The sequence below is a fragment of the Gopherus flavomarginatus genome, chromosome 6 (assembly GCF_025201925.1).
Source record: "Gopherus flavomarginatus isolate rGopFla2 chromosome 6, rGopFla2.mat.asm, whole genome shotgun sequence".
In the NCBI taxonomy this organism is placed as follows: domain Eukaryota; kingdom Metazoa; phylum Chordata; order Testudines; family Testudinidae; genus Gopherus; species Gopherus flavomarginatus.
The window spans coordinates 381651-409465 of record NC_066622.1 but is presented as its reverse complement, the minus strand read 5'-3'; the positions used below and the strand labels follow the sequence as shown (position 1 = coordinate 409465).

General features: G+C 50.4%; 1 protein-coding gene across 9 annotated transcripts in view; it reads right to left on the bottom strand.

Moving 5' to 3' along the window:
• The window catches only part of LOC127054115 (SRSF protein kinase 3-like), a 68418-nt gene continuing 40603 nt past the window's right edge, over positions 1–27815 (bottom strand). For all 9 annotated transcript variants that reach the window (XM_050959828.1, XM_050959827.1, XM_050959821.1 and 6 more), the window contains 6 exons: positions 5783–5961; positions 5496–5567; positions 5330–5404; positions 4848–4945; positions 4098–4212; positions 1–481 (listed from right to left, as the gene is read on the bottom strand). In XM_050959828.1, coding sequence (XP_050815785.1) covers positions 392–481; positions 4098–4212; positions 4848–4945; positions 5330–5404; positions 5496–5567; positions 5783–5961 — 629 coding nt within the window. In that variant the 3' untranslated portion in view covers positions 1–391. The remainder of the gene's footprint in view (positions 482–4097; positions 4213–4847; positions 4946–5329; positions 5405–5495; positions 5568–5782; positions 5962–27815) is intronic.

Genomic DNA, 27815 nt, shown 5'->3' with positions numbered 1-27815 from the left:
TATCTGTCAGAATTTCATCTTGTTCATAAGCATGTTTCAGAAAATACAAGCCTTATTTTTCAAGACAATTTCTAGGGAAGCTAGAGGTAGAAATGTGCAGCAGTCTCTCTAATCCACCTGCAGTAGATCAGCAATACTACCTCTCACAGTCCTGGTCTAGCAAGACAGACTTCCTCAAATGAAAGGAAAAGTGCTGCCTCCTCACCCTAGTACCAGGCTCCCCTGCAGCTTCAGCAGGCAGAAAAGAGAGTAGCTGTCTGGTTCCCATGACTCTGAAGGATCTGAGATGCTGTTAACAGGTGCTTCTTTCTCCACATTGCATATAGATTGCTTTCAAATTCCACGGCATGTAGTCAGGTACAGCATAAAATAATAGGCTTTGGTGCTGCTCTCAGTTCAACAGCCTCAGCTTCCCAGTCACCTGATTCACTATTTCTTCTTCTCCGATAATTGCAAGGACAGTGTATGATCCAGTTGGAACCTACAGTGGAGAGATAAACATGCAATTCAGTTGACGGTAAACATTCAGTTTTGATTTAAAGACTTCAAGTCAGAGTCCACCATGTCCATATGTTGTTCCAACGATTAATTCTCACTTAAGAATTTGCACCCTTTCTAGTCTGAATTCATGGAATCATAGACTTTAATGTCAGAAGGGACCATTATGATCATCTAGTCTGACCTCCTGCACAATGCAGGCCTTTGTCTAGCTTCAGTTTCCAGCCATAGGATCTTGTCTTGCCTTGGTCTGACAGGAGTCCTCCACCATCAAATCTTCTCCTTGCGTAGGTACTTGTAGATCAGGGTGGGCAAACTATAGCCTGCAAGCTGGATCCGGCCCGCCAGCCATTTTAATCCAGCCCTTGAGCTCCCCCGCTGGGGTGTGGGGTCTGAGGCTTGTTCCTCTCCAGCTGGGAAGCTGAGGTCGCTCCACACAGCTCACAGAAGCAGCGGCATGGTCCCTCTCTGGCTTTACATATAGGGGCAGCCAGGGGGTTCCACACTGCCCCCCTCCCCAAGTGCCACCACCGCAGCTCCCATTGGCCGGGAACCTTGGCCAATGGGAGCTGCAGCGGCAGTGCTTGTGGACAGGGCAGTGCGCAGAGCCACCTGACCACGCTTCCATGAAGAAACTGGAGAAGGGACATGCTGCTGCTTCTGGGAGCCGCTTGAAGTAAGTGCCGCCCAGAGCCTGCACCCCTGAGCTTCCTCCTGCCCTCCAAACCCCTTGATCCTAGCTTGGAGCACCCTCCTGCACCCCAAACCTCTCATCCCCAGCCCACTCAGAGCCTCCTTGCACACCCTGAACTTTTCATTTCTAGCCCCACCCCAGAACCTGCACCCCCAATGAAAACCCTCACCCCCTCCCACATCAAACCCAATTTTGTGAGCATTCATGGCCCACCATACAATTTCTATTCCCAGATGTGGCCCTCAGGTCAAAAAGTTTGCCCACCCCTGTTATAGATTGATCAAGTCACTTCAACTTCCTGAATAAACTAAATAGATTTAGCTTTTTTAGTCTGGCAAGTATACACAGTAAGAACACAAATTGTTGGATCTTGTTGGAACCCTTTCCAACATGTTTTTAGAGTGTTGGCACCAGAACTGGACATAGTATTCCAATAGTCTCCTTAATGCTGTATATAAAGTTAATACCACCTCCCTACTTCTGCATCATCCAAGAACTACATTAGCTCAACCACAGCATTGCACTGAACCTCACATTCAGCTAATTTCCACCCTGGTCCCTAAGTCACTATCAACGTAAGTGCTTTCCAGGATGCAGTCCCCCAACCTATAAGTGGGTTCAGCCGGCTGGCCCAACGTGGCCAGGGCCAATGGGTTACGGTTCAGTTAACGGTAAGCTTAATGCTTAGCGGTTAATCTTTTACATCCCTAGGACTTACATCCCTGGATCCTAGATATATGACCCTGTGTTTGGGATAGAATCATAAAATATCAAGGTTGAAACGGACCTCAGGAGGTCATCCAGTCTAACCCCCTGCTCAAAGCAGGACCAATCCCCACATTTTTGCCCCAGATCCCTAAATGGGGCCCTCAAGGATTGAACTCACAACCCTCGGTTTAGCAGCCCAATGTTCAAACCAGGCATGCTCATTCACAGGCACACACACACTCTTCCCCACCTTCCCCCCATTGATTCCAGGTTACCACACACTGCACATTGCTCTGTTCTGGAGCAGTCCTCATTATACTGAAACTGACATCTGCAAACTTGACCAACAATGATTTTATATTTTCTTCTAAATCGTTGGTAATATTACATAAAATTGACCAAGAAACAGATTCCTGCGATATCCAAACAGAAACATCTCTACTGGATAACAATTCCCCCATTTAAATGTATTATTCACTTCATGATTTTGCATATATATATTTTCAGACACTCATGAGTACTAAAGTATTTGACTTACTACAGTCTAAGTACATGGTGTTAATCATCTTTATAAACTCGGTTAATAATCTCAAATTTTATCAAGTTTGTCTGACAAGACACATTTTCCATAAAGCCATGTTGTTTGGTATTAACTATACTACAATCCTTCAGTTCTTTACTAAATGCACCCCAGATCAGATGTTCCATTGTTTTATATGGGAGCAATATCAGGCTAACTCGCCTAAAGTTACTCAGGTTATTCTTTTACCCTTTTAAAATATTGGCAGAAAGAAGAACATTGTGCCAATCTTGTAGAACTTCCAGAGTGTGTTCCAATATTTAATTATCAGCATCAATGGCTCAGAGTTCTTCCACCAACTCTTTTAGGACCCATGGATGCAAGATATCCACTGAAAATCTCTAAGTGTTTAATTTTAGCAGTTGCTGTTTAACACCCTGTTTAGTTACTATCAGAGTAGTAGGTTTTCTATCACCATGGTAGGATGTAAAGACATTCAGCTTCTTTCCAAATATCAAACATTTATTGAATACTTCTGCTTTTTTGCATAATTGTTGGCATCACACTCTTCACTCATTTAGCTTGTAACACTGTTGCAAAAAAGTAAAGATCATTTTGGCATGATTTAGCAGGAATGTTGTAAGCAAGACACGAGAAGTAATTCTTCTGCTCTATGCCGCGCTGATTAGGCCTCAACTGGAGTATTGTGTCCAGTTCTGGGCGCCACATTTCAGGAAAGATGTGGATAAATTGGAGAAAATCCAGAGAAAAGCAACAAAGATGATTAAAGATCTAGAAAACATGCCCTACGAGAGGAGGTTGAAGAAATTGGGTTTGTTTAGTCTGGAGAAGAGAAGACAGAGGGGGACATAATAGTTTTCAAGTCCATAAAAAAGATTGTTATAAGGCAGAGTAAGAAAAAAAATTGTTCTCATTAACCTCTGAGGATACGCGAAGAAGCAATGGGCTTAAATTGAAGCAAGGGAGGTTTAGGTTGGACATTAGAAAAAGCTTCGTAACTGTCAGAGTGGTTAAGCACTTCGATAAATTATCTAAGGTGGCTGTGGAATCTTCATCATTGGACATTTTTAAGAGCAGGTTAGACAAACACCTGTCAGGGATGGTCTAGATAATACTTAGTCCTGCCACGAGTGCAGGGGACTGGACTAGACGACCTCTCAAGGCCCCTTCCAGTCTCAAGATTCTATGATTTTACCATCCCTATCCAACAACAGACTTACATCATTGCTAGAATTTATTTTGTTTCAGATATTTGAATAAATTCTTTTATATTGTCCTTAGCCTTACAGGTTACAGGCTTCTGGCTTCCCTTTTCAAGGTCTTCATTTTATAACTGCTAATTTGTTGTCATTGCTACCAGTGTCTACTTTCCCCTTCTAACTTTTTTTTTAATTTTATCACTTCTTTCAAATCCCTTAACTAGAACAGTTTAACTGAAGAATCATTTATTTGATAATTGCTGAATTATGGGGTTTTTAAGACATCTAGTAAAGTTTTCTTACACTGACTTCCAATTATTTTTTTTATTGTTTTAAATTCTTCCTCCTAATCAGTTTTGCTCACAAAATGTTTTCAAGCTCTGGGACACTGGCCCTTTTAAAGAGCCAAATGCATTGTATTAGTTACACACATGCACTCAATTCCGAGCTTGGTTACCTGTGTTCTCCCTGCATCCTGCACCAGGTACGTTGGCAGCTCCAGGCTCAAAGCCAATGCTTGCAGATCCATGAGGTGGGCAGTGTTTGATCCTTGAACTACAACCTTCTTCGCACTAACAAGGAAAAAGCAAGTGATCAGAAAGAGCTCATACTATCCCACGACCTCTTATCACAATCTGCTTGGCTAGGGGAGCAGTGTACAAGCTAAGGAAGTCTTTGGCCTAACAAAAGAGTTAGAGATCCATCTCCCATTCATCTAGCAACTGAAAACCCACTTGCTTCAGATATGAGCATAACAATTATTCTAGATAAATTTATCAAGTTAAATTTCAGACAAATTATCTACAAGACACACAAAAAAGTCCAGATCAGAAAGGGTCCTCCCTCCTTTGGCCTTTTCAACTACCAAGTAGAATGAGGAACATTCTGATGTCAACTCATCTTTATCTGTTTAACTATTTCAGACAACTGCTTGAAGAACCATTTAGAGTGAATGCAAAATTAGTGAAAGGGGAGATTAAGAGGGACATCCAAGGGGAATGCAGTGAAGTTCTGTGAAAGCTCTGCAGCTGCTGCCCCTCAAGCTTAGTCTTTGATATTGTCCGTTATTTCAATCCTTCACCCTTCCTCCGAACAAGTAAGCCTGACCGACATGAGTCAGTGCGCTCCGTTTTGTCTCTGAATTTTACAACATATATTCAATGGGCTGGCTGGACACTTGTCTATCATGCATACACTACCATCTTACCCATATTCATCCCACTGACAGATCATCTTCCTCCCAGTGGATTTTTCTTGTATTAACTGGTACAGGCCAACAGCTGCGTGTCCGACCTGGGCTGCTATCTGTAAAGGGAAACATTACATCTGAACAGGTGAACCACTGAAGCCACTCCTCCCACTGTGTAATACAGGCACAAATCCTCTGCATTCACCTACAACCTTCAGCAGGAGGCAGTCCCATCTCCTTCCCAGACTGGGGACAGGGAGAGCAGAAAAGAGAAGGACAAGCTCATTTCCCCCTCCGTAACAAAATGCTTATTCACGTCCCAGTGGAGTGTGCAACCCAAGGCAACTGGGTAGAGTAGCACAGGGAGGCCAGCTCCTTTACAGGACCAAGCAATGAGCTGGCACCCAGCTCTTTCCACAGGTGGCTCTGCAGTCTGGGCAGGCGACCATCCCTGGCGCCGCAACCTGGCCGGCTAGACTCTGGGCTTCCCGGCACGGTACCTTCCCGACGCCCATGGCGAGCTCCGTGTTCACCACAAACACCATCTTGTAGCAGCCGCCGCCATCCACCTGTTCCTGAAAGAGAAACCTGGGCATGGGCCCCTGGGTCCGGCTCCGCGCGCGGGCCGCTGGGTCCGGGCTCCGCGCGGGGGCGGCCGGGGCCTACCTGCGTCTCCAGGCTGCCGAAGTAGAGCTGCGCCGCCGCCTCCGCGGACACATTTCCAGTCAAGGCCAGCGCCTATGGGGGAGGGGAGAAAGCGCGTCGTGAAGCCGGCCCCGACCCCAGCCCCGGCCTCGGCTCGGTCCAGCCCATCTAGGCCCGGCGGCCCCCGCCCGCCCGGCTCAGCCAACTCCCGCCTCGGCCCGGCCCGGCCCGGCCCGGCCCCGCCCGACTCGGCCCCTGCCCGGTTCACCCAGCTCCCGCCCGAGTCCCCCCCCCCAGGCCCCGCTCACCCGGCGCGCCGCCGCCTCAGGCACCCCCAGCTCCCGCAGCGGCGACAGCAACGCCTCATCCGCCTCCATCCTACCGCGCGACCTGCAGCCGCTCCACTCTCCTATTGGCTGTGGCCGGCATGGTCCGGCCAATCCGATTTCTTCCTCGCTCCCATGTGATTCCGGCCACGCCCACACACCTGCAACGAATCCGTCCCGTCACCCGCTGGCCCTTCCCCGCTGGGCCGGGCCACCCCGCCCCCGCCCCCCCCCCACCGCCCGGCACCAGCGCCGCGCGTCACCCGCCGCTCCTACCCCGCTCGGCCCCCCACCGCCCGGCACCAGCGCCGCGCGTCACCCGCTGCCCCTACCCCGCTGGGCCAGGCCACCCCGCCCCCCCCCCCCCGGCACCAGCGCCGCGCGTCACCCGCCGCCCCTACCCCGCTGGGCCGGGCCACACCCCCCCCCACCGCCCGGCACCGCCGCCCCCCCCCCCGGCACCGGCCCCGCGCGTCCACCCGCCGCCCCTACCCCGCTGGCCCCCCCCCCCCACCCGGCACCAGCGCCGCGCGTCACCCGCCGCTCCTACCCCGCTCGGCCCCCCACCGCCCGGCACCAGCGCCGCGCGTCACCCGCTGCCCCTACCCCGCTGGGCTGGGCCACCCCCCCTGCCTGGACCCAGCCCCGATTGTGTCACCCGCTGCCCCTACCTCGCTGGGCCGCCCCGCCCAGGACCAGCCCCAAGCATCATCGGCTGCCCCTACCACGCTGGTCCTGGCCACCGCCTCGCCCCAGAAGCGAGCATCACGCACTGCCCCTACCCCGCTGGGCCAGGCCAGCCCCCCTCCCCGCCCTGACCCAGCCCTGAGTGTCACCCACTGCCCCTACCCCGCTGGGCTGGGCTTACCCCCCCTGCCCAGACCCATCTCAGATTGTGTCACCCGCTGCCCCTACCCCGCTGGGCCGCCCCGCCCAGCACCAGCCCCGAGCATCATCGGCTGCCTCTACCCCACTGGGCCTGGCCACCAACCCCCCCACCGCCCGGCCTCAGGCACGAGCATCACCCACTGCCCCTACCCCGGTGTGCCCCCCCCCGCCTGGCACCAGGCGCGAGCATCACCCGCTGTCCCTACCCCACTGGGCTGGGCCACCCCCCGCCGCGCACCAAGCCTGTCATAAACGGATAGTTAAGAGTTAATGTCTCTTTTACCTGTAAAGGGTTAAGAAGCTCAGTAAACCTGGCTGACACCTGACCAGAGGACTAATAGGGGGACAAGATACTTTCAGATCTTGGTGGAGGGATGTCCTTGTTTGTGCTGTTTGGTTTGGGGGTTGTTCACGCTTGAGAGTAAGAGGGATCAGATGTCAATCCAGGTTCTCCAAATCTTTCTGAATTAGTCTCTCATGTTTCAAAATTGTAAGTAACAGCCAGGCAAGGCGAACTAGTTTTATTTTTGTTTTCTCAACTTGTAAATGTCCCTTTTTTGCTGAGAGGATTTTACCTCTGCTTGCTGTAACTTTGAACCTAAGGCTAGAGGGGGTTCCTCTGGGCCATATGAGTCTGATTATTCTATAAAGTATTTCCCATCCTGATTTTACAGAGATGATTTTTTTTTACTTTTCTTTCTTTAATTAAAAGCTTTCTTTTTAAGAACCTGATTGATTTTTCCTTGTTTTAAGATCCAAGGGGATTGGATCTGGACTCACCAGGGATTGGTGGGGGGAAAGGAGGGGGGATGGTTAATTTCTCCTTGTTTTAAGATCCAAGGGGTTTGGATCTGTGTTTACCAGGGAATTGGTGAAGCCTTTCAAGGCTGCCCAGGGAGGGGAAGGTTTTTGGGGGGACAAAAAGTGATCCAGACACTGAAATTTCTGGATGGTGGCAGTTTTACCAGATCTAAGTTAGTAATTAAGCTTAGAAGTGTCCATGCAGGTCCCCACATTTGTACCCTAAAGTTCAGAGTGGGGAAGAAACCTTGACATGGTGAGCAGCGATGTGGGAGTTTTTAGGAACCAAAAGCCAGTAGGATTTTTTTTTCTCTCCTTTCTAGCTGTCTAGAAAGCAGCCTGAAGGCAGAAGTGTTAAGTTTTTTTTAATAAGGGTCTTTGTTAAAAGGAGGCTTCAAGCTGTGAGCAAGCAGCCAGCAAAAGGAATTTACAAGCTGAATTGTTTTCTTTCTTTCTACCTCTCAGGTACAGCTAGTTAGAAAGTCTCTGTTAACCACGCAGCCCTGAGCTGAGTGTATCCCAGTTTCAGTGAACTGCAGAGGGATGTGGCCAGCACAAGAAAGCAGGAAAATGAGTACCAGTGGAGCAACTAACAAACTAGAGCTGGCTAGGCTGGAAGCAACAGAGAAAGACAACAAACATAAGAGACATGGAACTAAAACAATTAGAAATTAATGCAGAAATAGCCAGGGAAGAAGCTGCCTACAAGAGAGCTATGGAGGCGAAGGAAAAAGAGATGGAGATGGAGCTCCAGAGGGAGGCCCACCAGCAGGCCCTGGAATTAGCAAAGGCTAAGCAGGATGTGCCAGCCAAGCCTAACAACCATTCTCCAGGTACTGTTTCCCATCCCAGAAAATTCCCCACCTACAAGGCAGATGATGATACTGAGGCCTTCTTAGAAAATTTTGAAAGGACCTGCCTTGGGTACAGCATCTCTGCAGACCAGTACATAATAGAGCTGAGGCCACAGCTCAGTGGACCCTTAGCAGAGGTGGCGGCTGAAATGCCTAAGGAACACATGAACGATTATAAATTTTTCAAACCAAGGCCAGAATCAGAATGGGGCTAACACCTGAGCATGCCCGTCGGCAGTTCAGAGCCCTAAGGTGGAAACCAGATGTGTCATGTACCCGACACGCCTACCACATTGGAAAGAATTGGGAGGCCTGGATATCAGGAGCAAGTGTTAACTCTCTGGAAGAGCTGTCCTTCCTAATGCAAATGGAGCAGTTCTTAGAGGATGTTCCTGAGGAAATAGGAAGGTACATCCTAGATGGGAAGCCCAAAACTGTGACCGAGGCGGGGGAGATTGGAGCCAGATGGGTGGAACTGGCAGAAAAGAAAAAAACTACTAGCAAGGGGAGCGAATATCAGAGGGGGGCAAACCAAAAATAAACCCTATCACTGGGGGCAACCCAAGACCCCACCTATAACCCAAGGAAAGCCCCAGACACCCTATCGTCCCATCTTACCAGTCTCCAGCAACCCACCTCGACCCAATGACCAGTCAGCTGGGCGATGTTTTAAATGTAATGAACTGGGACATATAAAGGCCCACTGCCCCAAGAACCCCAACCAATTACAATTCATTACACCACAATCACACCAAAGATCCCCAGGCCCAGATGCCTCTCAAATACCCTCGGAGCGAAGGGAAAACTTGAGAGTGCGCGAAAAGAAGGTTATCGCGTGGAGAGACACATGGGCACAAGTGTCAGCTATCCACCAATCCTTAGTGGACCCCAAATTCATCAGCCCAGAGGCCCAAGTGACAATTCATCCATTCATGTCAAAATCTGTAAACTTGCCTACAGCTGAACTGCCTGTTCAGTACAAAGGCTGGTCAGGAATGTGGACTTTTGCAGTCTATGACAATTATCCCATCCCTATGCTACTGGGGGAAGACTTGCCCAACCATGTGAAGCTGGCCAAGAGGGTGGGAATGGTCACACGCAGCCAGACCAAGCAAGCTTCCACATCCATCCCTGTTCCTGAGCCGTCCACAAGGGCCCTGTCTGTGTTACCAGAGATCCAGACAGAGGTGGTGGAACCGGATCCCCTGCCAACGACTGCAACAACCATAGTGCATCCAGTCCCAGAACCGGAACAGGAAAAGCAACCAGCACCAGAACCGTTGCCAGCACTGACACCAGCGCTTGCAAATGCATCTTCAACTCCAACGCCAGAGGGCACCAGTGGGCCTGAACTGGCAGAAGCAGCAGACAACCCTATCCAAGAGGCTCAGCCAGAGCCTGAAATATCACATAGTGCACCAGCGGAGCGCACTTCACCATCAACGGAAACAACTTCATCACCTACATCGCTTCCAGAGGGACCAAGCCCGAGTCCACAGTCTAAGGAGGAGCTGATGTCTCCAGCATCAAGAGAACAGTTCCAGGCTGAGCAGGAAGCAGATGACAGCCTTCAGAAAGCTTGGGCGGAGGCATGGAGCACCCCACCGCCTCTCAGCTCTTCTAACCGATCCCAGTTTGTTGTAGAACAAGGACGTTTATACAAGGAGACTCTTTCTGGTGGACACCAGGAAGACTGGGATCCTCAAAGACAGTTGGTAGTTCCAACTAAGTACCGGGTAAAGCTCTTGAGTTTAGCTCGTGATCATCCCAGTGGCCATTCTGGGGCGAACAGAACCAAAGACAGGTTGGGGAAGTCCTTCCACTGGGAGGGAATGGGCAAGGACGTTGCTAATTATGTCTGGTCTTGTGAGGTGTGCCAACGAGTGACCAGGTCAAAGCCCCTTTCCAGCCACTCCCCATAATTGAGGTCCCATTTCAGCGAGTGGCTGTGGATATTCTGGGTCCTTTCCCAAAAAAGACCCCCAGAGGAAAGCAGTACATATTGACTTTCATGGACTTTGCTACCCGATGGCCGGAAGCAGTAGCTCTAAGCAACACCAGGGCTAAAACTGTGTGCCAGGCCTTAGCAGACATTTTTGCCAGGGTAGGTTGGCCCTTCGACATCCTTACAGATTCGGGAACTAATTTCCTGGCAGGGACCATGAAAAATCTGTGGGATGAATCATGGGGTGAATCACTTGGTTGCCACCCCTTACCATCATCAAACGAATGGCCTGGTGGAGAGTTTTAATGGAACTTTGGGGGCCATGATACGTAAATTTGTAAATGAACACTCCAATGATTGGGATCTAGTGGTGCAGCAGTTGCTTTTTGCCTACAGGCTGTACCACATCCCATTTTAGGGTTTTCACCATTTGAACTTGTGTAGGGCCACGAGGTTAAGGGGCCATTGGAGTTGGTGAAGCAGCAATGGGAGGGGTTTACGTCTTCTCCAGAAATTAACATTCTAGACTTTGTAAGCAACCTACAAAGCACCCTCCGACACTCTTTAGCCCTTTCTAAAGAAAACCTAAAGGATGCTGAGGAAGAGCAAAAGGCCTGGTATGATAAACATACCAGAGAGCATTCCTTCAAAGTAGGGGACCAGGTTATGGTCTTAAAGGCGCAACAGGCCCATAAATGGAAGCGTCATGGGAAGGGCCATTCACGGTCCAAGAGCACCTGGGAGCTGTTAACTATCTCATAGCATTCCCCACCTCAACCCTAAAGCGTACCATGTTAATTCTCTAAAGCCCTTTTATTCCAGAGACTTAAAGGTTTGTCAGTTTACAGCCCAAGGAGGAGATGACGCTGAGTGGTCTGAAGGTGTCTACTATGACGGAAAAAGTGACGGTGGTGTGGAAGAGGTGAACTTCTCAACAACCCTGGAACGTCTGCAGCGGCAACAGATCAAGGAGCTGTGCACTAGCTTCGCCCCAATGTTCTCAGCCACCCCAAGATTGACTGAACGGGCATACCACTCCATTGACACAGGTAATGCTCACCCAATTAGAACCCCACCCTACCAGGTGTCTCCTCATGCCCAAGCTGCTATAGAACAGGAGATCCAAAGCATGCTACTGATGGGTATAATCCACCCCTCTAACAGTGCATGGGAATCTCCAGTGATTCTAGTTCCCAAACCAGATGGGGAAATACGCTTTTGCGTAGACTACCGTAAGCTAAATGCTGTAACTCGTCTCGACAACTATCCAATGCCACGCACCAATGAGCTATTGGAGAAATTGGGACGTGCCCAGTTCATCTCTACATTAGACTTAACCAAGGGGTACTGGCAAGTACCACTAGATGAACCCACCAAAGAAAGGTCAGCCTTCATCACCCATGCAGGGGTGTATGAATTTAGTGTGCTTCTTTTCAGGCTGCGAAATGCACCCACCACCTTCCAAAGACTTGTAGATGGTCTCCTAGCAGGATTGGGAGAATATGCAGTTGCCTACCTCGATGATGTAGCCATTTTTTCTGATTCATGGGCAGAACACCTGGAGCACCTGAAAAAAGTCTTTAAGCGCATCAGGCAGGCAGGACTAACTGTTAAGGCTAAAAAGTGTCAAATAGGCCAAAACAGAGTGACTTACCTTGAACACCAGGTGGGTCAAGGAACGATAAACCCCTACAGGCCAAGGTGGATGCTATCCAAAAGTGGCCTGTCCCAAAGTCAAAGGAACAGGTCCAATCCTTCTTAGGCTTGGTACCGGATATTACAGGCGATTTGTACCACACTACAGCCAAATCACTGCCCCACTAACAGAACTGACCAAAAAAACACAGCCAAATGCAGTTAAGTGGACTGATGAGTGCCAGAAGGCCTTTAACCAGGTTAAGGTGACACTCATGTCTGACCCTGTGCTAAGGGCCCCAGACTTTGACAAACCATTCCTCCTAACCACAGATGTGTCTGAGCATGGTATAGGAGCAGTTTTAATGCAGGAAGGATTGGATCAAAAATTTCATCCTGTCATGTTTCTCAGCAAGAAACTGTCTAAGAGGAAAAGCCACTGGTCAATCAGTGAAAAAGAATGCTACGCCATTGTGTATGTCCTGGAAAAGCTATGCCCATACGTTTGAGGACGGTGTTTCCAGCTACAAACCGACCATGCTGCGCTAAAGTGGCTTCATACTGCCAAGGGAAACAACAAAAAACTTCTTCAATGAAGTTTAGCTCTCCAAGATTTTGATTTCAAAATTCAACACATTTCAGGAGCTTCTAACAAAGTAGCTGATGCACTCTCCCATGAAAGTTTCCCAAAATCAACTGGTTAAAAATTGTCCTTAAAATGTAAAAAATCTTGTAATTTTATATAATTAGTAGTATATGTAAAGGTGCATGTGTTTTATTAATCTGTTTATTCTAAAGTTCTAGGAAGAAATCACCGCCAGTGTGGTTCCACACTGTCTGAGATTTGGGGGGCATGTCATAAACAGATAGTTAAGGGTAAATGTCTCTTTTACCTGTAAAGGGTTAAGAAGCTCAGTAAACCTGGCTGACACCTGACCAGAGGACCAATAGGGGGACAAGATACTTTCAAATCTTGGTGGAGGGAAATCTTCGTTTGTGCTCTTTGGTTTGGGGGTTGTTTTCTCTTGGGACTAAGAGGGACCAGACGTCAATCCAGGCTCTCCAAATCTTTCTGAATCAGTCTCTCATGTTTCAAAATTGTAAGTAACAGCCAGGCAAGGCGGATTAGTTTTATTTTTGTTTTCTCAACTTGTAAATGTCCCTTTTTTGCTGAGAGGATTGTACCTCTGCTTGCTGTAACTTTGAACCTAAGGCTAGAGGGGGTTCCTCTGGGCTATATAAGTCTGATTACCCTATAAAGTATTTTCCATCCTGATTTTACAGAGATGATTTTTTTTCTTTTCTTTCTTTAATTAAAAGCTTTCTTTTTAAGAACCTGATTGATTTTTCCTTGTTTTAAGATCCAAGGGGATTGGGTCTGGACTCACCAGGGATTGGTGGGGGGAAAGGAGGGGGGGACGGTTAATTTCTCCTTGTTTTAAGTCCAAGGGCTCTGGATCTGTGTTCATCAGGGAATTGGTGAAGCCTCTCAAGGCTGCCCAGGGAGGGGAAGGTTTCTGGGGGCACAAAAAGTGATCCAGACACTGAAATTTCTGGATGGTGGCAGAGTTACCAGATCTAAGCTAGTAATTAAGCTTAGAAGTGTCCATGCAAGTCCCCACATTTATACCCTAAAGTTCAGAGTGGGGAAGAAACCTTGACAAGGCCCGAGCGTGACCTGCTGCCCCTACCCTGCTGGGCCGGGTCACCCCACCCAGCACCAGGCCCGAGCGTCGCCTGATGCCCCTACCCCGCTGGGCCAGGCCACCCAGCACCAGGCCCGACCATCACCCGCTGCCCCTACCCCGCTGGGCCGGCCCACCCAGCACCAGGCCCGACCATCACCCACTGCCCCTACCCCGATGGGCCGGGCCACCCCCCTGCCAGACCCAGCCCCAACTGTTACCCGCTGCCCCTATCCTGCTGGACCGGGCTACACCTCCCCCCCCGCACTAGGCCCAACCACCACCCACTTCCCCAACCCCGCTGGGCCAGGCCGCCCGGACCCAGGCCCGACCGTCACCCATTGCCCCAACCCCGCTGGGCCAGGCCGCTCTCCCCAGCCTGGCACCAGGCACGGGCTGCTCAGGCACGGGGGCCTGAGCCGGGGAGAGGAAAGATGGCACCCATGTGAATGTGACCACACGTGCATTGTAATGCTGCTCAGACACATCAGCAGCATGTGGAACTCAGCACAGGATGTAATTGAAGTCAGAAAGATACTGAATAATATATGGATAACATGAATGTCCACAGTTACATTAAACGGGATTAAAAAGGAATAGTCTGTAACCCCTCCAGCCTCAGGCCATGAGCCAACTGCCAACTAAACAGGTGTGACAAAGTTCCTCCTCTACCTGGGTGGGTCCTGTGCTTATTGGCGGATTTGCTCACCTCAGTGATCTTCCCCTCTTGTGGAACCCACAGTCTGGGTCAACTCCTCCTGTGTTTGATCAGGAGTTGGGAGGTTTGGGGGGGAACCCGGGCCCGCCCTCTACTCCGGGTTCCAGCCCAGGGCCCTGTGGATCGCAGCTGTCTATACTGCCTCTTGTAACGGCTGCATGACAACTACAACTCCCTGGGCTACTTCCCCATGGCCTCCTCCAAACACCTTCTTTATCCTCACCACAGGACCTTCCTCCTGGTGTCTGATAACGCTTGTCCTCCTCAATCCTCCAGCAGTACACTCTCTCACTCTAAGCTCCTTGCCGTCTTGCTCCCAGCTCCTCACACGCACTTCCTCTCCTCCGGCTCCTCCCTTCCTGACTGGAGTGAGCTCCTTTTTAAACCCAGGTGCCCTGATTAGCCTGCCTTGATTGGCTGCAGGTGTTCTAATCAATGTAGCTATCTCCACTGCCTTCTAGAAAGCTCTTAATTAGCCCCAGGTGCCTTGATTAACCTGGAGCAACTGCCATTTGGTTACCAGGGTACTAGGGATTTGTTTAGCCTGGGGCTAACATACCTGTTTCTCAGTACTTTACTGTAGCCATCTGACCTTGCCCCATCACATATCCTCCCCCTCTGCTCAACACCATAGGGTTGGGCAACTTGGGACGCCAGGCAGTGTGCTCGTGAAAGGCCATCAGCGTTGCCGTGGTGGAATCCAGCCCTGTGCCGTATGCGGAACTGGAATGGTTGGAGGGATAAGAACCACCTGGTGACCCTTACATTCTTTTCCTTATTTCTCTGCATCCACTGAAGGGGTGCATGGTCTGTCACAAGAGTAAATCGCTGGCCTAAGAGGTAATAACGCAGTGTCTCCATGGCCCATTTGCCAGCAAGGCATTCTCTCTCGACTACTGCATATTCTGTTCTCTTGGGAGCAGCTTCCTGCTTAGGTAGAGGATCGGGTGTTCTTCTCTAATCATTTGCAACAGAACCACCCCCAACCCCACCTCAGAAGCATCTGTTTGCAAAATAAATTCCTTGGTAAAGTCCGGGGCTATGAGTATGGGGTCGTTACAGAGAACTGTCCGAAGGTCTATGAATGCCCTCTCTGCTGTGTTGGTCCACTTCACCATGTCTGGACCTCGGGCCTTCACCAGGTCCGTTAGAGGACTTGCCCTACTGGTGAAGTGGGGAATAAAACGTCAGTAGTAGCCTACCACGCCTAGGAACGCACGGACCTGCTTCTTTCGGGTCGTCTGGGGCCAGTTTTGAATCGCCTCTAGCTTATTAGTTTGGGGCTTCACTATACCCCTTCCTACAATATATCCCAGGTACTTAGCCTCTGCTAGTCCTATGGCACATTTAGCGGGATTAGTGGTGAGGCCAGCCCGCCTTAAGGTGCGTAGCATGGCCTCAACTTTCTCCAAGTGGGTTTCCCAGTCTGGCGTATGGATGATGACATCGTCTAGGTATGCGGCTGCATAACTAGTATGGGGGCACAGCAGCTTATCCATGAGGCGCTGGAATGTCGCTGGGGCCCCATGTAGCCCGAAAGGGAGGACTGTGTACTGGAATAGCCCATCTGGGGTGGAGAACGCTGTCTTTTCTTTAGCTTCTTTGGTCAGGGGAATCTGCCAATACCCTTTTGTCAGATCCAGTGTAGTCAAGAATCGGGCACTACCCAGTCGGTCAACCAGTTCGTCGATGCGTGGTATGGGGTATGCATTGAATTGGAATATTTCATTCAGTCGGCGAAAGTCATTACAGAATCTCATGGTACCATCAGGTTTAGGCACTAGAACTATTGAACTGCACCACTGACTGTAGGATTCTTCAATAACACCTAATTCTAACATTTTCTTTACTTCAGCCTTGATTTCCTCTCTTTTGGCTGCTGGGACTCAGTAGGGTCTCAGTGTTACCTTGGCTTCGGTGATTGTGCGGATATGGTGATAGGTCTCAGTCGTCCGCCCCGGTTTTGTAGAGAACACATCTCGATTGCGATTAATCATGTTGGCTGCCTAAACCTTTTGATTTGACATCAAGTTGGGTGATATCCTCACTTGCTCGTGTAAGTTATCCGCCTGGAGAAGGGTCTCCTGGGTCACTAAGCATGCCTCTCGATCATGCCAAGGTTTTAGAAGATTGATGTGGTAAACTTGTTCAGGTTTCCTGAGGCCTGGCTGCCGCACCTTATAGTTTACCTCTCCCATGGCTTCAATCACTTCGTAGGGTCCCTGCCACTGGGCCAACAGCTTACTTTCTGCTATGGGTTCCAGGACCATTACTCGATCCCCTGGTTGGAACCGTTGAAGCTTTGCTTGGTGGTTATAATGGGTTCGTTGGGTCTCCTGTGCTTTCTCCAAGTGTTCCCGTACAATGGGCGTAACTCGAGCTATCCGATCCCTCATCTGTAGTACATGCTCAACTATGTTCCTTCCGGGATTTGGCTCCTCTTCCCAGGCTTCTCTGGCTATATCCAATATGCCCCAGGGGTGGCGCCCATATAGTAGTTCGAATGGAGAGAAACCTGTGGAGGCTTGTGGGACTTCCTGGATGGCAAACATGAGGTAAGGCAATAGGGTATCCCAATCTTTCCCATCCCGGCTCACCACTTTCCTGATCATGGCCTTGAGGGTCCTATTGAACCTTTCCACAAGTCCATCTGTTTGTGGGTGGTATACAGAGGTCCATAGGGCTTGTACATGGAGCAATGAACAGAGATCTTTCATCAACTTGGACACGAAAGGTGTCCCTTGATCAGTCAGTATCTCCTTGAGTAGCCCAACCCAGGAAAAGATCTGTAGTAGCTCCTTAGCTATTGTCTTGGAAGCTGTGTTGCATAGGGGGACGGCTTCCGGGTATCGGGTTGCATAGTCTAGTACAACCAGCACATGTTGGTGGCCCCGAGTTGTCTTCTCTAGGGGCCCAATCAGATCCATGGCTATGCGTTCAAATGGTACCTCTATTATTGGAAGAGGTATCAAAGGGGCCCGCAAGTGTGGGCAAGGGCTGTGTAGCTGACACTCTGGACAAGAGGTACAGTATCGCCTGACATCTTCATGTACTCCTGGCCAGAAGAACCTCCGCAGGATCCTGGCCTGGGTTTTCTCTACCCCTAGGCGTCCTCCAAACAGGTGACTGTGGGCGAGGCTTTTTGATGTTTTTGTAGCACCAGAAGTTGATGTATCTCCTGCTCCTGCATTTGCACCACACGGTACAGGAGATCTTTCTTCACTATAAAGTAGGGTCCTGGACCCCGGACCTTCCCCTCCACTGGTGTCCCATCTATCTCAGCCACCTCTTTCCTGACGTTATCATATTAGGGTCCTCTGCCTGGTCCCTCCTGAAAGTCTCTCTCCCAGGACTAACCTGCCTGAGCTCCCAGGGGCCGGCTTCTGCTTCTTCCAACGGCTCGTTGCCATCACGGCTGGGGCCAGCCTCCGGCTCACCCTCCATATTGGTAGTTTCTCTGATGGTTGCTCGTGTCCATTTGCCTACTAGCACGGTCTTCTGGCCCTGGGTCAGGATCTGGGTTCCCAAGGCCTTCGGGGCCTTCCTTTCTTTTTTCGTCTTCTGGGCCTTTTGGGGGGCTGAGAATAAATCCTGAGAAAACTCTGAAAACATTGGGGGTTGACATTCCCCCAACGATGAGCTGCTGCCAACAGGGTCCCCATCTCCCTCCAGCCTCTCTAGGGGGAGTAAATTATCAAACCCTGGATAGTCCCTCCCAATGACTACAGGATATGGGAGTTTAGGAACTACGCCCACTGTCACCTCATTGGGGTTCCCCTGAACCTCTATTTCCACTGGAATAGTGGGATAATGGCTCACGGCCCCATGCACGCATGTCACTGCTACGCGTTTGGCTTGTAGCAGCTGGCTACTTTTTACCAGCTTACCCGATATAAGGGTGATAGCACTCCCCGAGTCCACAAGTGCTGTAGTCTCTACTCTATTTATCTTCACAGGCCTGGTGTAGTTATGCGGGGCTAATGCGACGCCTGCAAGGTGGATAAGGGAGCATGGGACTTCCCAATCCCCCAAGTTGCATTGCATAGGCTCCTCGGTGCTGGGACACTGTGCTGCTATGTGTCCCCACTCCCCACATGCATAACATCTATAATTGTTTCTAATCATTCCCCTATCATGTGGGTTAGGGAGTTTGTCTCAGGGTTTCCCCCATTCAGGCCAATTCCTTCCTTCTGGGGTCTCCGCTGGTTTTCGGCCCCCCTCTTCCTCCACCTAGGACTCCCCAGGGGTTTGGCTGCCCCACCTTCCAGGGTTGGAGTTGGGTGTTTGCTATGAAAGGGGCTTTCCTTGGGTAGTCGGGTCAATTCCCTGGCTGTCATGTGTCTTTCTACCAGCAAGATCATCTCATCATAGATGGACGGATCGTTCTGGCCTACCCATTTGCGGAGATCTGGTGGCAGTGCCCTCATGTATCGGTCGATGACCAGAACCTCTATCTCTTCCGGACTCTGGGACTCTGTTTGCAACCACTTTTGTGCAAGATGGATGAGGTCATACAGTTGGGACTGCGGGGTTTTGTCTTCCTGGTACCTCCACTCGTGATACCGCTGGGCCCACACTGCAGTTGTTACCCCAGATCTGGCCAGGATCTCTGCTTTCAGCTGGGGGTAGTCTGCTGCAGCCTCTTCAGGCAGATCATGGTAGGCCTTCTGGGCCTCCCCACACAGGAATGGGGCAAGGATGCCAGACCACTGATCTCTAGGCCAGGCCTCACGTAGGGCTGTCCTCTCAAAGGCCAGAAGGTATGCCTCTACATCATCCTCCCGTGTCATTTTCTGCAGCCAATGTCTGGCCCGTATGAGCCGCGTCCCATCATGGCCACGGTTCAGCTCTGTAAGGGTCTTTACCTGGTTTACCAGTTCCCGCAACATAGCTTGGTCTTGAGCAGCCTGGTGCATCAGCAGGCGATTAGTCTCTTGCTGCAGCTGCACTGCCTCCTGTTGGGCGGCTGCCTGGACACGGGTAGCCTCCTGCTGCACTGCTGTGGCTTGTATCAGTGCCCACACTACGTCATCCACTGTGTGAAAAAAAAAATAAACCCTCTTTTTTTTTTCTTATCACCTTCCTTTTTTTCCGCCACGCTGTGCATGCCAAATATCCCACTGCTAACACCAGTTGTGACAAAGTTCCTCCTCTACCTTGGTGGGTCCTGTGCTTATTGGCGGATTTGCTCACCTCAGTGATCTTCCCCTCTTGTGGAACCCACAGTCTGGGTCAACTTCTCCTGTGTCTGATCAGGAGTTGGGAGGTTTTGGGGGGGGAACCCGGGCCTGCCCTCTACTCCGGGTTCCAGCCCAGGGCCCTGTGGATCACAGCTGTCTATACTGCCTCCTGTAACAGCTGCATGACAGCTACAAATCCCTGAGCTACTTCCCCATGGCCTCCTCCAAACACCTTCTTTATCCTCACCACAGGACCTTCCTTCTGGTGTCTGATAACGCTTGTCCTCCTCAATCCTCCAGCAGTACACTCTCTCACTCTCAGCTCCTTGCCCTCTTGCTCCCAGCTCTTCACATGCACTTCCTCTCCTCTGGCTGCTCCCTGCCTGACTGAAGTGAGCTCCTTTTTAAACCCAGGTGCCCTAATTAGCCTGCCTTGATTGGCTGCAGGTGTTCTAATCAATGTAGCTATCTCCACTGCCTTCTAGAAAGCTCTTAATTGGCCCCAGGTGCCTTGATTAACCTGGAGCAACTGCCATTTGGTTACCAGGGTACTAGGGATTTGTTTAGCCTGGGGCTAATACACCTGTATCTCAGTACTTTACTGTAGCCATCTGACCTTGCCCCATCACACAGGTTTAAGAAGAAATTTCCCTTTTGGGGCAGGTTGCTGCATAATTGTCCATTATGAGTTTTCATTCACCTCTCTATGCAACATGAAGTACTGGCCAATATCTGAGAAAGGATACTAGTCTAGACAGACCACTCAGAGGAATTGCCAAACTTAATCCAGAGTCCCTACAGGTATTACTGTATTTAGTGTTTTTACCCTTCAGTTCCCAAGACCCATCAAAGTGTGTATTTACATATTCTTACAAACCATTCAGGAATAAGGGGATTAATTAAACTGACACCTTTTCAGAATTAGACCTGTTTAATGTGAAGAACATAAAGACGCATCTCAGAATAAGACACTGCAGCCAAAATATCTGGAATATCCTTTGATGTAGTATCTGACTAAGAAATCTTCAGCAAATGCAATGCTACCTGGAAGGCCAGTGAGATAGAAGCATCCACAGATGTGGTACCTGGGCTGTGGAAATGGCATCAGGGAGTGCAGTACTGGGATCAGATAACAGGAGAGGAGAAGGTAGTTCTCTTCTTCTCCCCCATCCTACTTGTAATCCCAGAGGAGCTGAGTAACATTGATAAAATGATCAGCATGGAAATAGTTAACAGTGTTGACATGCAACTCACCATCATTAGACTCAGAGTTAACACCTATCAAAATGTACTAGATCACCGGTTCTCAAACTTTAGAACCTGAGGGCCCCTATTTTGATTTAAAACTTTTCATAGACCTCCAAGTTGGCTTCTAATTTTCCCCAGGGTGCTCAACCCCTGCCCAACCCCAGGCCCCGCCCCCACTCCACCCTTTCCCCCAGGGTCTCACCCCATCTTCCCACCCCTGCTCTACCCCTGCCCCTCCCCTTCCCCAAGCGAGCCCTGTCCCCTCTCTTCCCCCCCTCCCTCCCAGCATCTTCTGCACACCACTGAACAGCTCTTCTGTGGCCTGCAGAAGGTACTGGGAGGAAGGGGGAGGAGTTGATTGGTGGGCCTGGTGGTCCTGGACATGACTTACAGACCCCCTGGAGTATCCTCGTGGATTCCAGTTTGAGAACCTGTACTAGATAGTTCACACTAAAGACTTGCTGGTCCCCTCTTTTCCTCATTCCTGTCCCAAGCAAAAGTCAAGGAAAGGGGCTTTTCTCACATCTAGAGTAACTGATGGCGTCCATGAACATTCCCTACTTGGTTAGGGAGCTAGCCCTAAAGGTCTGCTTGAAGCAGTACCACTGCCAGACCATTAAACCCCTTTGTGGATCCTCCTCGCACAGTTTGTACTCTGATTCAGAGAAACTACAGTGCGCTTAGCTCTTCTACATCTGTTGAGGGAGAAGACTACAGCATTAGCTATTTGTGACTTTCCACATTTAGCAGGCAGCAGGTTAGAGATCTCTGCACAGAGGACTAGAAACCAAAAACTTTTCTTTTAATGACAGGCTTCAGACTAGCAGCCATGTTAGTCGGTATCCGCAAAAAGAACAGGAGTCCTTGTGGCACCTTAGAGACTAACAAATTTATTTCAGCATAAGCTTTCATGGGCTGCAACTCACTTCCTCGGATGCATAGAATGGAACACACAGCCAGAAGATATTTATACATACAGAGAACATGAAAAGGTGGAAGTACACATACAAACATCTCCTGCTGATGATAGCTCATCTCAATTGATTGGCCTCTTACAGTTGGTATGTGTACTTCCACCTTTTCAGGTTCTCTGTATGTATAAATATCTTCTGGCTGTGTGTTCCATTCCATGTATCCGAGGAAGTGAGCTGCAGCCCATGAAAGCTTATGCTGAAATAAATTTGTTAGTCTCTGAGGTGCCACAAGTACTCCTGTTCTTTTAATGGAAGTCTAGCTTCTGCAGAAACCAATATGGAAGTTGAGTTGTGCCTAGGGTGACCAGACAGCAAGTGTGAAAAATCGGGATGGGGGTAGGGGGTAATAGGAGCCTATATAACAAAAAAGACCCCAAAATCGGGACTGTCTCTATAAAATCAGGACATCTGGTCACCCTAGTTGTGCCATCTCCATAGGCAGATTGGTGGTAGGTGCATAGATGTGGCAATAAATGGGAAAGTAATGGAGTAAAAGCACCTAGGTTCAGGAACAGAGGAGATGGATCCATTGTAACAGACAACAAGCTGCTGAGGAAAGAGTGAGACAATCAGGCTATTTGGATTATGGTGTTGGGGAATGGAGCATGGTGAAAGAACAGGAACATAGTGGGAGAGAGAAAGGCTGCCAATGCTTGAATTCCGCTATGAATTCTATGGCCTGCATCTTCAACAGATTTGCCATCTGGTATAGTTCTATGTCCTGTGGAATAAATTTATAGTTTGTTTTCCATCTCCAGAGAAAGAGTCATAAGGCTGATCTGGACACTGGGTACTCAGCCACGGATGTTGGAGGCATTTTACTGCTGTTGTCCGTTTGGCTGGTGTGTATTCCAGCATTGGCAGAAGAAAGCTAGTAAATGGAGCGGCCTCATGCTTTGTCCAGTTGTATCTGTCCATTAGGGTGTTGTACAGAGTGCAGGGGAAGAGCCTGGAAATCCGTAGGAGAGCACCTACCAAAGACGACATAAGCACAATACTTCACTGTTGCTTATAAAAGTCTCCTAAATCCCTCTCCTCTTGCTGGTTTATTACACACCACCTCCTCCTGGATTCTCCCTGTACCATCTTAAATAATTCTCCTGCTCTTCGCTCTTTATACTTATTCAATACTGGTAAGGTGCCACCTGTCAGCCAGTTGTGCTGATCTTTGAACTCCCCCCACTATGTCAACATTGCTCTGGTGATAATATGCCCAAAAGTGAATAAAATATTTTAGATGCAGTTACACCAGGGGCCATAAAGTCAGAGACCATCACCTCCCTGCTCCGTGACACCTCTGTGAATGCAGCCCAAAAATGCATTGGCTCTTTTTTGTTGCCATATCTCACTGCAAATTCATGTATAATTTCTTTATTATGATTGTTGCTTTTACAGGCCCAGAAGTCTGGTAGACGCTTAAGAAAAGACACAGTCCTTGCCCAGAGAGCATGCAGTAAGTCAGGTTAGGCACGTTCAGTACCCAATGGGTCAATTAAATTTACAAATATACACAATTAATGAGAAAGATATCAATAATGACTGTCTTTTGACTCACTTCTTGTTGGCACCATGGAAGGAAAAAACGGTTACCTATCTTTTTATATCAGAGGGGTAGCCATGTTAGTCTGGATCTGTAAACGGTTACCCATCTTTTTGTAATGGTTGTTCTTCAAGATGTGTTGCTCACGTCTATTCCATTCTAGGTGTGCGCGTGCCCACGTCCGTGGTAGTTGGAGATTTTTGCCTTAGCAGTATCCGTAGGGTCAGTGGCTACGTTTCCTGTTAACTGCACAGCCGCAATCTACTTTGCGCCACGTAAGCACTTAGGGAACCTGCACAGGGTCCTGCTGCAGCCGTGAGAGGGACGCCCCTCCCCCAGCCCCCACGTAGCCTGGCTGCCAACCTGCTGCAGCCAGGGCAGCCCAGACCTGCCGTGGCCAGGAAACCCTTCCACCGGCCCCAACTCTGCTGCGGCCAAGACCTGCCGGGGTGGGCTAGCCTGACCCAGGACCCAGATGTGGCCATGCTGGGACCAAGGGAGAGGCCTCTATCCTGCAGTCCCAGCCCCGGAGCTGTTGCAGTGGGGACAGATGCCTCTCCCCCCAGCCCAGGTGCTACTGCGGGGAGAGAGAGCTGCAGGGAGCCTTCTCTTCCTGCCAGAGCATCCTCCTGCACCCCAAACCCCTCATCCCTGGTCCCACCCCAGAGCCCTCACCCCATGCACCAAGCCCCACCCCAGAGGCCACACCCCCAGCTGGAGCCCTCACAAACCTTCACCCCAACCCTTTGTCCCAGCCCTGAGCTCCCTCCCACTCTCCGCACCCGTCGGTCCCACAACCGCCACATGAATTTGTTATGTGAACCAATGTGAAGGTGATGTGTGACACATCACCTCTATAGCACATAATAAAATTAAATTCCACACATGGGTGGGAAAAATGAGAGGGAACACTGGTTGACAGTGGTGCCCCCCTTGAGTGCTGCACTCATGCACCAGTATATCAGGCGCCGCTGGCCCTACGCCCCCTCAGTTCCTTCTTGCTGGCAACTCCAACAGAGGGGCAGGAGGGCGGATAATGGACATAAGCAACACATCTTGAAGAACAACAGTTACGAAAAGGTAGGTAACCGTTTTTTCTTCTTCGAGTGCTTGCTCATGTCGAATCCGTTCTAAGTGACTCACAAGCAGTGCCAGTGGAGATGGGCTGAGAGTTCACGGTCTTGCAGCTTGCAGCACTGCTCTGCCGAAGCCAGCATCGTCCCGGGCCTGCTGGGTAAGCGCACAATGGGATGTAAATGTGTGGACAGATGACTAGGTAGCAGCTCTACAGGCCTCTTAGATGGGCACCTGAGCCAAGAAGCCACTGATGATGCTTTCACTCTAGTTGAGCGCGCCGTGACTATTGCTGGTGGAGGCACTTTCACCAGCTTGTAGCAGTATCAGATGCAGGCTGTGATCCAGGATGAAATCCTTTGAGCAGACACTGGGCGACCTTTCATCCTGTCTGCCACTGCAACAAACAGCTGCGTTGACCTGCAAAATGGCCTTGTCCTGTCGATATAGAAAGCCAGCGCCCTCCCGACATCCAGGGCATGCAACCTGCATTCCTTTTCCAATTTATGAGGCTTCAGGAAGAAGACAGGCAAGTAAATGTCCTGGCTGGTATGAAACTGGGAAACTACCTTGGGCAGGAACGCTGAGTGCAGTCGCAGCTGGACCTTATTCTGGTAGAATATGTAAGGCGGTTCTGAAATAAGAGCCCTGATCTCAGACACCCTGCGGGCAGACATCACTGTAACCAGGACTGAAATCTTCCAGGAGAGAAGGAGAAGAGAGCAGGAAGCCAGAGGTTCAAAAAAAGGCCCCATGAGCCTCAACAGAATGAGATTCAAGTCCCAGGAAGGACAGGCTCCTGGACATGAGGGTAGAGACGCTCCAGACTTTTCAAAAACCAGGCTGTCATGTTGTGAGTGAAGATCGACCTGCCCTGGAATGGAGGGTGAAAAGCCAAAACAGTGGCCAGGTGGACCCTGACTGATGACAAGGACAAGCCCTGGATTTGAGGTGCAGAAGATAATCCAGAATAATCTGCAGCAAGGCCTGCTCAGCCTGGATATGTCGTTTTGAAGCCCAGCACATGAACCTTTTCCACTTGGTCAGGTAAGTTGCTCTGCTACCCAGCAAGACCTGTTGAACCCGGGCCGAGCATTCCCGCTCTTTCACATTCAGCCATGCACTAGCCATGCTGTCAAATGCAACTCCACCAAGTTCTCGAGCAGAGGACTGCCATGGTTCTGGACCAGCACATCCAGCCAAAAAGCTAGTTGCAGAGGGGCAGCTACCACAAGGTCCAGCAGCATGCTGAATCAATGCTGGCAAAGCCACTCGGGGGCTATCAGGATAACCTTCACCCTGTCCTGTTTGATCTTCACGAGGACTCTGTGGATCAATGGCACTGGCAGGAAGGTATACATCAGGGCCCCTGACCATGGGAGCAGGAAAGCATCTGACAGGGAACCCCGTCCATCCCCCAGAGTGAACAGAACACGTGGCATTTCCTACTCTGACGGAATGCGAACAAGTCCACCTGGTGAGTCCCCCACTTCTGGAAGATCATGCTAGCTGCCTCCAGATGGAGCGACCACTCGTGGTGAGACGAGAAGGTCCTGTTAAGGTGATCTGCAAACATGCTCCTGCTCCTGGGCAGATGTGCAGCTACCAGATGAATGGCCTGCCACTCACAGAAGTCTCAAAGGCTGAGAACTTGACAAAGGCCTGATGACCTGGCTTTTCCCTGCCTGTTGATGTAATACACCGCACCAGTATTATCTGTTAGGACCTGCACCACCTTGCCCCTGAGCTGCCTGACGTTGAAGTGGAGGGCCAGATCATCTCACAGCCAGAGACCTTGCATGCTGAGCTCACCCAGGGGGGCTCCCCAGCCCAGGCCCAAAACATCAGAGACCAGGGTCAGTGACAGGGATGCAGCTGCGAAGGGAACTCCCTGCAACACTGACCCGGGGTTCATCCACCATTCCAGGGATGATAGGATGTGATCCGGCACCCTGACTACCCAGTCTAGGTTGTGCCTGTTGGGGATGTAAACTGAGGCCAACCACACTTGCAGAGGCCTGAGGTGGAGCCTGGCACAACTTACCACATATGTACAAGTGGCCATGTGGCCCAACAACCATAGGCAGGCATGAGCCGTGGTGAACGGGTGGGTCTCACATAGGAGATCAGGTCCGATATGGCCTGAAAACATGCCTTTGGAAGGAAGGCTCTGGCTTGCGTGGAGTTGAGAACCGCCCCTCTCAACTCTATGCATTGGACTGGCCTTAAGGTGGAGTTTTTCTCATTTACCAACAGGCCCAGGTCATGGCAGATCGAGGCTTCTCTGCACTTGTTCCCGAGACTTGCCCTTGATGAGCCCGTTATTGAGATTTGGGAAGACCTGGACCCCCTCAACATCTCAGATAAGCGTCCACTGGCACCATACATTTTGTGAAGACCCTTGGGGTCGATGAGAGGCCAAAGGGGAGCGCAGTGAATTGGAAATGGCATCCGCCCACTATAACAGAGGAAACACCTGAAACTTTAGAATATGGAAATAAGCATCCTTCAGGTCAAGGGCAGCATATCAGTCTCCTGGATCCAGGGAGGGGATGATGGAAGCCAGGGAAATCATGCGAAACTTCAACTTCTTGAGAGACTTGCTGAGGCATCATCACAGATCCAGAATGGGTCTGAGGCCCCCTTTTGCTTTCGGGATTAGGAAGTAGTGGGAGTAGAACCCCTTTCCTGTCATGTCCTGAGGGACCACCTCCACTGCCCTCAAGCACAGGAAGTTCTCGACTTTATGAACAAGGAGTTGCTTGTGAGAAGGGTCCCTGAAAAGGGATGGGAAGCAGGGGAGACGAGAGGGAGGGGCAGCTGAAAACTATAGCCTTGTGACACTATGTCCTGCACCCAGTGGTCTGGGGTGACCTGCGCCCAGGCCGAAGCTGGCTGAGGAGAGAACAGGGTCCTGGGAACCTGGGAGCTGACTGAGGCATCACTCTCGAGTGCCCCCTCGAAATGAGCGCTTCTGACCCCTGAGATGCTTTGCAGGAGTGGACTGTACAGGCAAGTGGGAGGAGAAAGGACGGCAGCAATGGTTGAAACTTCTGTCCCTGTCCCTTCTCCTTGCAGACCCTGGATGGGCTGCCAAAGGGCTCGCCTCATGCACCAACAGAGCCCGGTGCCGTTTGTGCCACCAACTGTTGCTCCAGGGTGGCGGCAGATGCACGGTGTGAAGAGGGCATCAACGTGACCGGCACTCCCGACATGCTCTAATAAGGCCACTGCGCTGGCCACTGGCCATGCTGCAAAGATGGTGCCATCGATGTCGATGTGGCCTCAGGTGCCCAATCGCACCAGTAGAGTTTAGGTGAGAGGCTGAGCTGCTCTTCCATGCCAGAGGAATCCCCTTCCGGTGACCATGGTGGGGCTGTCGACGCCTGAATCTGTCTGCTGACCGTCACCCCTGGAGATCAATGCCCGGAGCAAGAGAATCGGTGCTGGTATCGAGGGGACTGGTACTGGGG